This window comes from Phragmites australis, chromosome 9 (genome assembly GCF_958298935.1).
Source record: "Phragmites australis chromosome 9, lpPhrAust1.1, whole genome shotgun sequence".
NCBI lineage: Eukaryota > Viridiplantae > Streptophyta > Magnoliopsida > Poales > Poaceae > Phragmites > Phragmites australis.
Window position 1 is genome coordinate 24,109,077 of NC_084929.1, and position 14,288 is coordinate 24,123,364.

Genomic DNA, 14,288 nt, shown 5'->3' on the forward strand with positions numbered 1-14,288 from the left:
ACGCACTACTTGATGAAGATGACGAGTTTGCATGCACAAGTGCTAAGCCAGGTTTCTCTGCAGTCGCACGCTTGCAAGACAAACCCAAGAGCCAAGAGAGCAAAGGCACCGCATAAGGGTTTCCCTTCACGGCCCAGATTCTTATCATGAAGGGATTTTCGTTCCCTTCAACGCTGCAACGGTTTCCCTTCACGAAGAGATTCCAAGGTCATTCCCTTCAGAACGGGATTATCTCTCCTTTCCCTTCGTGATTCTCCTCGAAAGAAAGTTGTTGGAGAGAGAAAATAAAAAGAATGAGAACAAGAAATTTTTAAAAAAAAAAATAAAATAAAGAAATATGATTAAAGATAATTTTAACACACATGAATTGATCTCCCTTTGCTAAGTTTCCTCCCTCATTTGGCAGTACCGCCGTAGAGTAGGCGTAGGCCGCAGTGGTGGAGTGAGGAAACTTGGCAAGGATCTATCCCTCCTCTCGTATTCTCTTGCGTGCAAGCTCCCCTCCCCCGCCACGCGCACCCAAGCAAAGCCTCGTGCGCTCGTGGATGAGACGTGGGCCCGTGTGGCAGAGGGAGCGAGAAGGAGTTGGTTCCAGGGACGCGTAGCGTGGTGGAGGGGGAGAGGCAAACCGGAGGGGAAGGGGGGATTTCTTGGGATTATTTAGAGGGGAGGGAGGGAGATAGGCACACGAAAGCAACAACGAGGAGAGAGAGAAGAGAGAAGGGAAGGGAAAAGGGTGAAGCCAAGGAGTTGCTGGTTTTGCTTCTGGTCGGAGCCGGAGGGCAAAGGGTAGGGGAAGGGGAAGACGAGGGGAGAGGCGAGGCGAGGAGGGGAATGGTCTCGAGCTGAGTCGGCGGATCGCGGCGGTGGGGATCGGCGGTAGCGGGGGACACTCGGATGGTATTGGCCTTCGCCGGCGCCGGAGGCGGCGATCGCAGATGGGCGGCAGCGGTGGGGTCGGGGGGCGGGGGTTGTAGGAGCGGCAGCGGAGTCGGAACGGGCGCTCGTGCTGGTCTCCGGGCGGGAGGAGGATCAAGGAGAGGAGAGGGAGAATGAGGCGGGGGAAAGGGGGAAGGAATGGGCTGCTCCCGAGCTCGCTGCGGATCATATCGTCGTGCCTCAAGACGGTCTCGTCCAACGCCGGCTCCGTCGCGTCCACGGTGCGCTCGGCCGGCGCCTCCGTCGCCGCCTCTATCGCCCCACAGGCCGAGGACGAGAAGGACCAGGTCGGCTCCTCCCCCCCAGCTCCCACCTCTTCGAAGATTCTGTTTTTACGTTGTTGCAGATGAGTAGATGACTGTGTGCACTGTGGTTCGCTAACTTTAGTGCTGCTGGATTACGCTTGCAGTCGTGTGCTCAATTAAGGCATTTTGCAGTAGCAGGTTGTGAGTAGTCCGGCGAGGTAGATCTTATTTATAGATTCGCAGTTCTAGTGGCAATTAGTGAAGCTTCATGTGAGTTGACCATGAACCAAGTTAAACTAGTTAGAAAAAAAGTTAGTAAGTACTATAATGTGTGGAATTCGAAGGGATGTTTTATGATTCATGCTAAGATGGTCGGGCTGTTCGGCTATTGAGAGCAAAAAAGTGGCTTACATTAGCATTTAAATTGGGTCACTTTATAGTGCACTGAACTCTTCTTTACAGCATAATAAACATGGCTAATGGGCACCTTGTTATTTGGTGGAAATGATGTTTGCTTCAGATTCACTTCAATATTTTTTTATTTGGATGCTATATGAATGAAGTGGTACCTTTAATGGAAAGAACAATTTTTTTCCATATTTAATTCATGCTTGGCTCAATTCAATTTTATTGTCAATAGTTTTGATTGGAAATGAATGTCACTATAGTTCCCTGACCTGCTGTGGTTTTCGGCATTGTATGTTTCCGCAAAAAAATATTCGCGAATGCAGTCTTGACGTTCCATATGTAAATAGGTTTTGTGGGCTGGGTTCGATAAATTAGAGCTCCATCCATCATCATTCAAGCATGTTCTGCTCGTTGGTTATTCAAATGGGTTTCAAGTGCTTGATGTTGAGGATGCTGCAAATGTTTGCGAATTGGTCTCAAAACGTGATGGCCCAGTTACATTTTTACAAATGCAACCCACTCCAGTTAGCTCTGAGGGTACTGAAGGATTCCGAGCATCACATCCCATGCTTCTGGTTGTTGCTGGTGATGAGACAAATGGCCTGGGTGCGGTTCAAGGTGGTCGCCTAAGCGCACTGATCAGAGAAACTAACAGTGAACCTCAAACAGGAAATTGCATTTCTGCCCCCACGGTTGTTCGCTTCTACTCTTTGAGGTCTCACACCTATGTACATGTTCTTCGATTTCGGTCTGCTGTATATTTAGTTCGCTGCAGCCCACGGATTGTTGCTGTAGCTCTTGCAGCACAAGTAAGTTTCTCTTGGTGCATTTATTCATGTTCTGTACTGTAATTTGGTATTGGCAAAGAAGGACTTGTTAGATAACTCTTTGAAATACTTTCTTCTGTTACTACATCGCAGATCTACTGCTTTGATGCTGTTACTCTTGAGAACAAGCTCAGCGTCTTGTCATATCCTTTGCAAGGTACTCCTGGGGTAAATATTGGATATGGCCCGATGTCTGTTGGCCCAAGATGGTTAGCGTATGCCACAAATACCCCTTTGTTGTCAAACACAGGTCGTCTTAGTCCACAGAACCTTACACCTTCACCAGGAGTGAGCCCATCTACTTCTCCTAGCAGCGGAAGCTTAGTTGCTAGATATGCAATGGAGTCTAGCAAGCAAATAGCTGCTGGTATTATTAATCTTGGTGATATGGGATATAAAACATTGTCAAAGTACTGCCAGGAACTTATGCCTGATGGTTCTAATGCCACTTTGTCATCAAGCCCAGGCAGGAGATCTGGTAAAATTCCTTCCAATGTAAATCCACTGGAAGCTGACAATGCAGGAATGGTTAGTTGAAGCCTCCCTAAGCTTTTTTTCCCTTGTCAAATTAAGTGCATGGAAAAGTAAACTCTTCAATGCAATTGTATTTCACAGTACTGAAATCTTGTTGAATATTTGCAGGTAGTCATCAAGGATTTCACCTCCAAAGTTGTTATCTCACAGTTTAGGGCTCACACAAGTCCCATATCTGCTCTTTGTTTCGACCCAAGTGGAACACTTCTGGTCACAGCATCGGTTCATGGCCATAACATAAATGTTTTCAGGATCATGCTGACCAGCATTGCTAATGGCTCGAGCGCAAAATGCTATGATTGGACAGCGTCTCATGTTCACCTTTATAAACTGTATCGTGGCATGACAGCAGCTGTATGTTTTACAAAACAATTTAAAAGTCTTTTTTGGAAAGTTTTATGATTTTTTTCATTTAATTAATTATCTTATATTTGCGTGCAGGTTATACAGGACATTTCTTTTAGTCATTTTAGTCAGTGGATAGCTATTGTTTCATCACGAGGAACTTGCCATATTTTTACAATGTCTCCTTTTGGTGGTGATGCCAGTCTGCAGCCACAGAATTCCCACAGTGATGGGCCACCTCTTGCCCCATGTCAGTCAAGGCCATGGTGGTCAAAGTCATCCTTTCTTACGGATCAACAGCTTCATCAAGTGCCATCAACTGTTACAAACTCAGTAGTCAGTAGGATTAAAAATAGTACTTCTGGTTGGCTAAATACTGTCAGTAATGTTGCTGCTTCTGCAAGTGGAAAACTATCTGTACCATCTGGTGCCGTTACTGCTGTTTTCCACAATTCTATTTACCAAGGTTCTTTGCCGGTCCCATCAAAGGCTAACGCTTTGGAGCATCTATTGGTATATTCACCGTCTGGTCATGTTATTCAACATGAACTTTTACCTTCTTCAGCTTCTGAGTCCTCTGATAGCAGTCCAAGAGTTGGTTCAGTTCCTAACTCGCAACTCCAAGATGATGAGTTGCATGTTACTGCTGAACCAATTCAATGGTGGGATGTGTGTCGTAGGACAAACTGGCCAGAAAGAGATGAAAACATTGCAAACATTGTATTCTATAACCAAAGAAACAGTATGATGGCTATGGATGCTTCTGATTGTGAAGATAGCGAACTTTCAGATTCCATTCCATCAAATGATGGTATGTCTGGGAAAGAGATTATGAGAGTCCGAGAAAGATCAAGCTGGTATCTGTCAAATGCAGAAGTACAGATAAGCTCATGGAGGATTCCCATCTGGCAGAAATCTAAGGTCTGCTGCAATGTCTCAAAACAGTATGCTAAATCATGCAGAAATAGTAGTGACGATCTTTCATGTTTTTGCAGATTTGCTTCTATGTGATGGACCATCCTGCTGCAGAGTCAGGGGAAACAGTTGACATTGGTGGAGAAATTGAGATTGAGAAGTTGCTTCTTCACGAGGTTGAAATCAGGAGAAGGGAATTGCTCCCTGTATTCAAGCAGTTCCAATATTCTGAGCGGATTTATAGTGACAGGTAATGTCAATGAAACTTCTCTTGTCTTCTTCAAACTGTTTTAGATGATCAAATATCCTATCTTCTTTTGGTTGGTGATCACGTTCTCTTTTTAGTTTGCCATTATTTAATAATATGAACAGATTGCATTTGGCATTTGGCACTATTTGAAACTTAGTCCGTTTATGGTGAAATTGTGTTACAGGTTTAGAACATGTAAAACTACATTTTCAGTGTAATTCAGCTGTATTTTGTTGCTGTTTTTCTTTCGTATACCAAGCTATAGTTAAGACTAAAGAGTCCAGTATGATGCACTTAGTTGATCCCTATTATCCTGTAGTGCTGAGTCTATTGTTAACTGTAGGATGTCACTTATGTTATGGAAACCATATTAGTACTTTGCTATTTTATTAGATTGATTACTGACTCCTAGTTGGTTAGCTTTGAGTCCTATTCTGTTTCTGTTTTCTTCCTATTTCCTAGATTACTTAGATGTCTCCTAGTATATAAAGGAAGCCTTAGTCTTGTTTAGGGATCAATCAAAAAGTAATTCGGTAAGGGGCTTTGCTCACCAATCGTCTATGATTAGAGCTTCTTCTAGACGGGAGAAGCCGTAGATTAGAGGGCGATCAACCCTTATCTTGCTGTGTTCATATGGTTCCCCATAATATTTGGTATCAGACAAGTTCATTCTTGCAGACCATTGCCCTCTACCGATTTCTGCCACCGCACACCAATCCGCTGTTGCCCTGCATCCAGCAAAACCACCGCTCCTTCTGCAGCCTGCCCTCTGCCAATTTTGCCAAAACAAGGAAAGAAAAAAATCGTTGCTGCCCTTCCCTACGTCTGCCGGAGACAGGTTTGCTCCTACGCTGCCTTCCTCCCATCGCCTCTAGCACGACTCATCTGTCAGCCATGTTCCGCCCCTGCCGCTGCTGAGAATCGCTACTTCCGCCAGGCCTCTTGCCCCTCTCCAACTTCCATTGCCCTTCCCTGCTCCTGCCACCGCCTCCTAATTTCTGCAACCAGCCATTAAATTACTGCTGCAATCACTCCAATTTCTACCAAAAATCAGCCGCTGGAGGTCCTAGCAACCAATTTTTCCTGCTGACCATCAAATTCACAACCGCCAGCCCAATTGAGCTGCCAACCTCAAATTGAACTGAATTTCAACTGCCGTCTTCCCTTGTTCTGCCGTCACTGCTCCGTTTTTAGCCGTCAGGTGAACCAGTTCACAACACCCCCTCCCCCTGCAGCAGCCCTCCACCCAATCCCACCCCCGGCAGAATCCAATTTTCATAGCCCTTGTTTCCCGCTGGTACCACCCAACCATCCCACATTGATCCCATCTATTAGCCCCACAACACATCGACCATGTACAACATGATTCATCTCAACGCAGGCGTTCCGCCCTTTCCCAGACTCTCTTTTCTTACTTACGATGGTGAAGAAGATCCATAGCCCTCGCTCAACTTGTGTGAACATTTTTTTCGTGGGCAGCAAATATTGGAAGAAAAAGTCTGTTATGCTTCATATCATATGATTGCCGATGCAAAACAATGGTACATGCAATTCGAGCGTAATCATGGATTGGTCCATTGGGATGTGTTTGAGCACTACGTCAATATGTGCTTTTGTACTTCCATCCGTAGCAATGCTTTGGACAAATCAATGCCACACAACGGAGGTTATGATCCCAAGAAGACCCGATCTTCAAGATTCCACTACCCTAGGCTTCCAATATTCGACGGCAACGAAGACCCCTAGCCTTGGTTGGACCATAGTCACCGGAAACGGGGTCGACACCACGTTCCACGACCCCAGGTCGAACGATCCGATTGACGCTGGGACACCACTAAGACACCCTCGAGACGTCGCCTGAACAGGAGGGGAAGGGAGGATCGAGGATCGAACTAACCTAGCCCCTGCTGCTGCAACAGTACCCGTCGTGAATCTCGTCGCCGAGCTCGCTATCCCACTCTCGGCAGCCCGCCTCCACCTGCGCCTGCGCCGCCCCGCGTCGCCGCCTTCACCTTAGCCCGAGCCGCCGCGCCGCTGCCGCTTAGCCCGAGCCGCCATAACCTGGATCGAGCCGCCACCATCCGAGGAGAACCATTGCCGCCAAGACTGCCCTTCCCGCCACTGGATCCGCATCGACCAATGTGAGCCTGACCCATTTTCCTCCTTCCCTACCCCGGTCGCCATCCCGCAGCCACCACCCAACCCTAGCTGCTGCTGTCGCCTCTGTACGAGAGACATGAGAGTGAGAGAGAGGGAAGTCGACGAGTGAGAGAGGGAAAAGGAAAAGGAGAGGAGAGAGTTGGGATGAGGCCCATATAGCCGGTTCGGCCCAGAAAAGAGAAGAAGCCCAGTAGGCCGAGCCCGACACAGTTTAAAAGCCAACCCACGTGCACAGTGGAGTTTCACAATTTAGCAATCAATTTCAAAAATAATTTAACTAAGGTTTATGTTCTGATTAGGATTACTTTTGTAAAATTATATAGGTCTGACTACAATATAAATTATTTTTGTTTGATATATATGTCCTGAACTCCTGATTAGGATTACTCTTAAATTTCTTAGGGTTGTAACCATTGACCTCAAGTTTCGTCCCGAGATCATCGACTCGAAATCCTTGGGGTCACGTATCGTGTCGCGAATTGTTGTCCCGAAGAAGTATGCTCCCTTCGTACCACACTTTTGACAGATGTTGACCCATGTCCCGCGACCCCGTTTCTCGACCCGGTCATCCCGGATTTCTAGTGACTATGGGTTGGACTACTATGAGCAAGTCTTCTACATGCATCGAACGTTGGTAGATTAATTAGTGTGGTTTGCCTCTTGTCATTTGACCGGTACTGCACAACAATGGTATCGTAACTTGGAGCATGGGAAGGAATCGTACCTTGGAAGAGATTCTTGGATTACATGCTTATTCGTTTCCAATCTGCTACATCAACACGAGCCTCCCCCAGCTTGTCTGAGATCTGCGTTAACATCGATGCGTTATTGACGGAATTGAAGGAGGAGGCATTGTGTTCCAATGCAGTGGACATGTTGCCACCACCTGCCCCAATGGTCACATTAGCCCAAGTCGCTTTGCTGCTATTAGTGCCAACTGAAATGCTACCATTTACTCTCATGGCCACACACTCGGAGCCTACCATAGTGCTACCAACTCCTGTCGTCACATACATGGTATTGCCAAAGCCTTGTGCATTGTCACTTGAACTTTTTGTGTCGCCATTTGCACCTAGTGATTTAGTTCCAATGAAGGAGGTAGATGCGAAACAGGAGGCAACACTGCTTCCATTTGTGGCGTCATCGGTCATCAAACAACTACCTGCCACTTCTGCTCCGATATCACTTGCATTGCCAGTGGCAAATATCTCACTCTCAATCCAATTGTCCTTGGCTGCTCCAATGGTGTATGCTAAGAAACAAGGGTGATATCGTCTCCATCCTGCACAATGTGGGCGTGTTCAAGAACTACAAGGAACCTTACAAGAACATCAGACTTCCATCAACGTGGAGCTTGCATGGGTTGCAGCCATGGCCACCACAATAGCTCGAGGACGAGTTGTTTCATGGCGAGGAGGGAAATGTTATGGAAACCATATTAGTACTTTCCTAGTTTATTAGATTGATTGCTGAGTCCTAGTAGGTTAGCTTTTGAGTCCTATTCTGTTTCTGTTTACTTCCTATTTCCTAGTTTACTTAGATGCCTCGTAGTATATAAAGGTAGCCATAGTCTTATTTAGGGATCAATCAAGAAGTAATTCAGTAAAGGGCTTTGCCCACCAATAGGCTATGATCAGAGCCTATTCTCGATGGGAGAAGCCTGTAGATTAGAGGGCGATCAGCCCTAATCTCGCTATGTTCATGTGATTCCATAATACTTATGTATTGCCAATGTGTAAATATAACTTGAGTGTACAATTTTTGCAGCAAGCGATAAGCTAGCACACCGTAATATCTAATGCATACGATGATCTGTGACGCCTCCCAGGTTGTAGATATGTGAATATATGAATAGGAACCCTAGAATGTAGCTTGTTGCATGGTGACACCTCAGTTTCTAGTAGTTCTAAAATGAAGTGTTTAACTATGCAATCATGTTACTTTGGGTATGCCCAAAATTAGAATACCTGCTATTGCATTGCAGAATTGTAACTTTGTTTTTAAAATTGAGAGATCTTGGTTTTCTGTTGTTCCATACTCTAGGTTTTATTGTTCCTGGAAATTGTATAATTTATTAATTGGCTGGTATGTGGTAACAATGTTTGTCTAACCAGCTTGTTTTCCCACATGATTTCAAGAACGATTGAAGACAGTTGAATCATAGATGATATTTCTTTCAAGCTAACATAGGTTTTCATGTTATCTGTATGTTTGTGCAGCTCTGGATGAAATTAAGTAGCGGATGAATTGATTTATATTAAAAAATCATTTTGTTTTAAATTAATAACTAGGTCTATTGCTATTTTAAATTAACTAGGTCTAGTTGCTTATATGATCTAAATTGTTTGCATGAACATGGTTACATTTAGTAATAGTGGCAACTCCATGTTGTATACTTGTGAACTAAAGTCCACATAAACCTTGTCATGCTCATTATGCTTTATTGGCTCTGATACCAATATGTTTGTGTATGCCCTACTAGTTAGCAACCTAAGCAATAATTTGATTTCCTTGGTGCACATGATATAGTCAAAACTCAAAAGTGCCAAGTATTTAGAAACAAAGGGAGTATATGTTCGCAAAAATTATAAACAGGTACAATGATGTGAAAATATTATTGACGATGAATCTACCAATACAATTTTCATTTGACGAATCTAGATACTTATGTATCTAAGTGGTCAATCTTTTTGCCTTTGTTTGGTAATATGATACTTGGTTTTCTCTATGTTTCTACTAAGCAAAGGATTAAGCAGTTAGAATTCGAGTTTCCAATCTTCAACAATTTAGCCATGTTGTGTGAACTTCTGATGAGTCTAACTGAAGTTTATTCTTTGTATTGCCTTATTTATGTGAGTGAATGTAACATATGGAATTATGCAATGATTTAGGAATCATGCAAATGGAGGTTTTCGGAATGCCTTGTCTCACATTGGCAATTCACAGAATCACTCTGTAAAGGATAATGGTGAATACGAATCCGAGCCAGTGTCCCCTGAATCTGGATTTTACACTGGTAAGCATATGATATTGAATTTATTTTCTTACCTCCATTATATTGTTGTTGATTGAAAAACCTTACTGTGGTAGATATGAGGAAAACAGCGAACATGAATGGTTTAGCTAGGCAGTCATTGTCTGGACCTAGCTCTGCTGTGACTTTGCAGCAAGGGGGGGAGTTCAATTCTATTGAATCCCCTAAAGCTGCAAAGTTGACTGCCCATCACAAAGTAGAGAATGAGAGCAGTGGCTATGTATCAACTCCAACAAATGCATCTACCATCATGCCACAAGATAGAGAGAGAGTGGATTGTGTACCGTCACATATTAGACCATTGAATAGCTATTCCCTCTTGGATGGATCTCTTGATACTGGAGTGTTGTCTCCTGCAAATGGTGTATCATGCAATCCTGAAATAACCAACAATTCCTTGGTCAGCAACGGTGCAAGCACTGACATACCTAATGGGTGTCTCACCAGTATTGATTCTGGACAGCAGGGGGCGTCTGATTCTCACAACTCAGTCGAGTTTACCCAGTATTTCCAAGAGGGCTATTGTAAAATATCAGAACTCGATGACTGCCGTGAGTTAACTGAAGCTGTTACTGATGCTGACAGCAGCAGCAGCCACTGCGAGAGAGAGAAGCCTGAGGAAGATGGGGATAACGATGACATGGTTGGAGGAGTTTTTGCCTTCAGTGAAGAAGGTTCTAGCCATGAACACGTAATATAAGTTACTAAAGTCCATTGTTCTGATTTCCCTCTTCTGATCTTTGCCCCCTTTTCATGTTGCAGGTTGAACTTACTATACTGCTTTACTTGAGAGAAGATATAATGCAATACAGTGCCCACAACATTCAGTGTGCATTAGTATGTAGAGGATGGTGAAATTCTGGTAGGTTTTCGTGGAATAAAGTTGTGCTGAACGATAATCTTCTGTGGTACATATTAAAAGGTAAAGCTTGTGCCAACGCTCATTTGCCAGAAGTTCTACTCTCGATCTGAGGTCAAGATCCCTCCAGGCAATACTAATCCATGGATCCACGTTTAGGAGAGTTCGGTGTTGTCGAGAAGTTGCCATTGCCTGCCGCAACACTGCCCCCTTTCTGTTGCTTTGTACATATGCTGTAAGACCCATTTGTTTTGTGCCATACATCTGGGGCATTGGATGGTTCTAAAACCCTTACGTTGGTGGCCATATTTGTTGACTGCTTCCTGCCAAGGCCTGTGAATGCTCCATGTTTATTTGTACAGACTTTCTGTTTTATTAGAAAAAGGAAAATCTAGCAACGATTAATGTGACATAACTGTATAAACATTCAGTAAAGAATTTGCATTTACGAAGATGTGCTTATTTGCCTGTGTTCTTCACCTGGCCCTTTGCCTGATGATGGCAATTGGATGACAATCGACAAAGTTCTTAATATGGCCTGAGGCACTGAATTGTTGCATGCTTTCAGTGCGGGTAGTAGAATACAAGGGGTTGCAATGGGCTGTTTGATCTGCTGTCAATGTTTGCCAATGATTACCGAATTTTGGTACGAATTTTCTCCCACCTAAAATCCTAGTTTATTTTGTTGTTCATTTGTCGTACACTATAAGTGGTCAAAATTCTTGCCACTAAAGTGTGGCAAAACCAAGCTTAGACAAAAATGTATGGCAAAAATTAGCAAACAATTAACCAAATGGGACTCAATTTCTCAACTTTGTTTCACCAATCATCACGTTCGCCTAGGGTGCGTTTGGTTGAATGAGATATGTTTCGTTTATGTTTTATTGGATGGAATAATCTAATTTCTTATTTGGTAATATGGACACGGTGATATAATTTCTTATTTGTTTAGACAGATAGAAGTTGGATGAGATTAGCCAAAATTTTGTGGAACCTGCTTGCCATGTATTTAGTTTTTTATCAAAATATAATCATGTGAGATCCTGTTTTATTGATTTAATTGTAATGAATACAATAGTCAATCGGTTTCACAAAATTAGATAAATAGTTTATGAGATAATTGAAGGTGATATGCCCTAGAGGCAATTATAAAGATGATTGTATCACACGTCTATGTTTATGTACTACCAAATAATATGTTATTTCATGAATGACTATCGTTTACATTGATCAGCAAGTATATGACTTGTTCATGAAACCCTTTGTTTATTTCATGATGTTAGTAGATCTCTGGTCGCATATCATTGTGATGATACATAAGATCAGCACATATATTGATTGATGATCACGTTTTATAGATCATAGATATAGAGATACCAGATCAATAATGTGGACATTTATGTTAGAAAATATGATGTTAGATAAACTCACCTTGAGATACTGTTGAGATTATTATTTATAATGTGCTATCAGTTGTTATCTCAAATGGTGTACCTGCAGGATACTTAGACCTGAGATCATCATTGATTCTCAAAATGTGTAGTGACATACTTTGAGGCTACCAAATACTATTCTGTAACTGAGTAGTTATAAAGGTAGTTTTCGGGTTTGTCATGAAATATGTCGTGGGGTATGAGCGATCAAGATAGAATTTGCCCCTCCTTGATAATGGGAGAGATATCTTTAGACCCGTTGAGGTAGTTGGATTGAGAAAGTGCATGGCCATACTAATATGATTAAAGAGTTAATAATGATGAATCCACTACTTGATCGAGTGAATGGTCGAGCTATCACACGGATGGCACGTATCTCATCTTGAGCTTGACTGGTATCATGAGGCAAAGGGATCAGTGCATGTGTATATCAAGGTTCATTCGATATGATCTTTTATGTATATTCAGGAGTCAACATGTCCTGCTAGGGACCGCTATTGATTTCGATTTGGAAAGGGTTTTCAGGTCGTAGCCATTTGTGCATGAACCTAACGGGTCACACACTTAATAGGTTGGAACAAAACATGCGGATTAGATTTGTATATGAGTTTTGATTGGATTGTGATCCATGAGAAGTTAGTCCTAAAGGGCTTCCAACGTGGGAGCCCATTGGCGAGCTCTATATAAGAAGAGGCGTGGGTAGGACGTGCAGAGATTGAGCCACTCCGAAACCCTAGATGCGTGTGCGGTGCTAGCACATCGGCACTTGGCGTTTCTGCCCAGTACGTGTGGATACCATAGATGTGCTGCTGCTATTGTAGCACTGATCCTCTCGGCGAGTTGAACACGACGTGTTCGGGACTGGTCGTCACCGTGAGGAGTTGGTCGAGGAGCACGACCACCTATTCGTGTTGGTCGAGGAGCACGACCACCTGCTCTGGGTTGGTCGAGGAGCACGACCACCTACTCGGGGTTGGTCAAGGAGCGGAGTTGGTCGAGGAGCGTGACCACGTGCGCAGGGTTGGTCGCGGATCTGATCAAGAAGCTACTCAAGGAGTTTGACGTGTGCAACATTGGATCGGTCTACTCTAACTCTTCTTCCGCTGCACTGCGCGTCGAGCTGTAACGATCTATGATCTCCTACTAGCATGATTTTCTGGGTAAATACGGTAGAAAATTTTTGTTTTAGGCTAGCGTAGTCTGCCCGTTCCTCAAGAATAATATCATTTAAAATATACTAACAAAAAAATACATTTACTCTAACCAACCATAATATGCCACATCAGCAGTGATGATAAAGCTTATTTAGAATATGGATTGCTCTGTTTAGCAATTTTTGGCGGATGGGCTCATCTAGTATCTAAGAAGAATATTCCCTTTAGATGGATATCCCATCTAGCTTGTACTTCAACCAAACAATTTAAAAAAAATAGATGGTCATCTTCCGTCCAAGGATATCCTTCCAATCAAATACACCATTAGTGCAAGTTTACCCTTCAACCATATATCTCAAAAAACTAGATGGTCATATCCCATTCACGGATATCCCTTCAACAAAATACACCCCTAGTATGAGCTGTTGTCTTTGCTTTACTGTAGTTGTTTGGTATGCGTATTAAAAGAGGTACAGATGTTAAGGAATCTTTAATGATATTGGATCATGCTTGTCTCTATTACATAATGTGAAACTTCTGCTACCGAATCTAATGAGTGCAAGTATATCAAAACCAGACTTGTCCAAATGGGCCTAACAGGTTGGTCCGGCACCAACCTGGCTAAACATGACCCGGTTAAGGCACGACCGTTAGGCCCAGATAAGGTAACAGGTCGTGCCTTGTGATCAATCATGCTGACCCGGACCGTGCATGTTTGCAGCACGGTGCCACAACCCACCGGGTGGCACGGCGGGCACGGCGGCAAAAAACCCTCAAAAATAGAAAAATTAAAAATAATAGCTAAAAATAAATTGAAAATAGATAATAGATAAAAAAATAGTTTTTATTAATTGGTTGCCTCGTTAAAAATATTTCTACTAGAAGGAAAAAAGAGTACAACATAGGTTCCGAAAATTACACGATTTCATTAGGAACTCCAGATTTTTCTTGCAACATGTAATATGCTTCCTCAAATACCCTGTTCCACTTGTAGAACTTGCACATAATTAATTGCTGCATATTACACTTAGCAAATCATATATGTTCCCTATCTATTTCTATGTAGATCTTTTTAAAATATTGTCATATTGATAACCATGCACGCGAGTCCTCGACGTCTTGATCTATGAATGGAAATATGGATTTTATTTGTTGAAGTGGCTAGCAAAGTAGCAAGTAGCAAAA

The 14,288-nt window shown here is 43.1% G+C and overlaps 1 protein-coding gene across 3 annotated transcripts; it reads left to right on the forward strand.

Annotated features, from left to right (window-relative positions):
* Window positions 1–650: 650 nt before the first annotated feature.
* Window positions 651–10,970, forward strand: LOC133928859 (autophagy-related protein 18h-like). 3 transcript variants are annotated; one of them, XR_009911534.1, is made up of 10 exons: window positions 651–1,226; window positions 1,940–2,401; window positions 2,513–2,947; window positions 3,062–3,307; window positions 3,395–4,219; window positions 4,294–4,463; window positions 9,515–9,639; window positions 9,714–10,331; window positions 10,420–10,579; window positions 10,676–10,970. XR_009911534.1 is itself a non-coding variant. In XM_062375357.1 (9 exons), the coding sequence occupies exons 1-9, from the start codon at window positions 1,053–1,055 to the stop codon at window positions 10,422–10,424; spliced, it is 3,060 nt and encodes a 1,019-aa protein (XP_062231341.1). In that variant the 5' UTR covers window positions 651–1,052; the 3' UTR covers window positions 10,425–10,970. The 3 variants fall into 3 exon arrangements, 2 of the variants coding, with proteins under 2 accessions (XP_062231341.1, XP_062231342.1); XM_062375357.1 differs by having other exon boundaries at window positions 10,420–10,970; XM_062375358.1 differs by lacking the exon at window positions 1,940–2,401 and having other exon boundaries at window positions 10,420–10,970.
* Window positions 10,971–14,288: the final 3,318 nt, after the last annotated feature.

Excerpts from the sequence above, each read along its gene's own strand:
- LOC133928859 (XM_062375357.1), top strand. The coding sequence starts at position 1,053 with ATGAGGCGGGGGAAAGGGGGAAGGAATGGGCTGCTCCCGAGCTCGCTG. Across the intron at positions 2,948-3,061 it reads AAGCTGACAATGCAGGAATG|GTAGTCATCAAGGATTTCAC; the intron begins GTTAGTTGAAGC and ends GAATATTTGCAG. Across the intron at positions 3,308-3,394 it reads ATCGTGGCATGACAGCAGCT|GTTATACAGGACATTTCTTT; the intron begins GTATGTTTTACA and ends ATTTGCGTGCAG.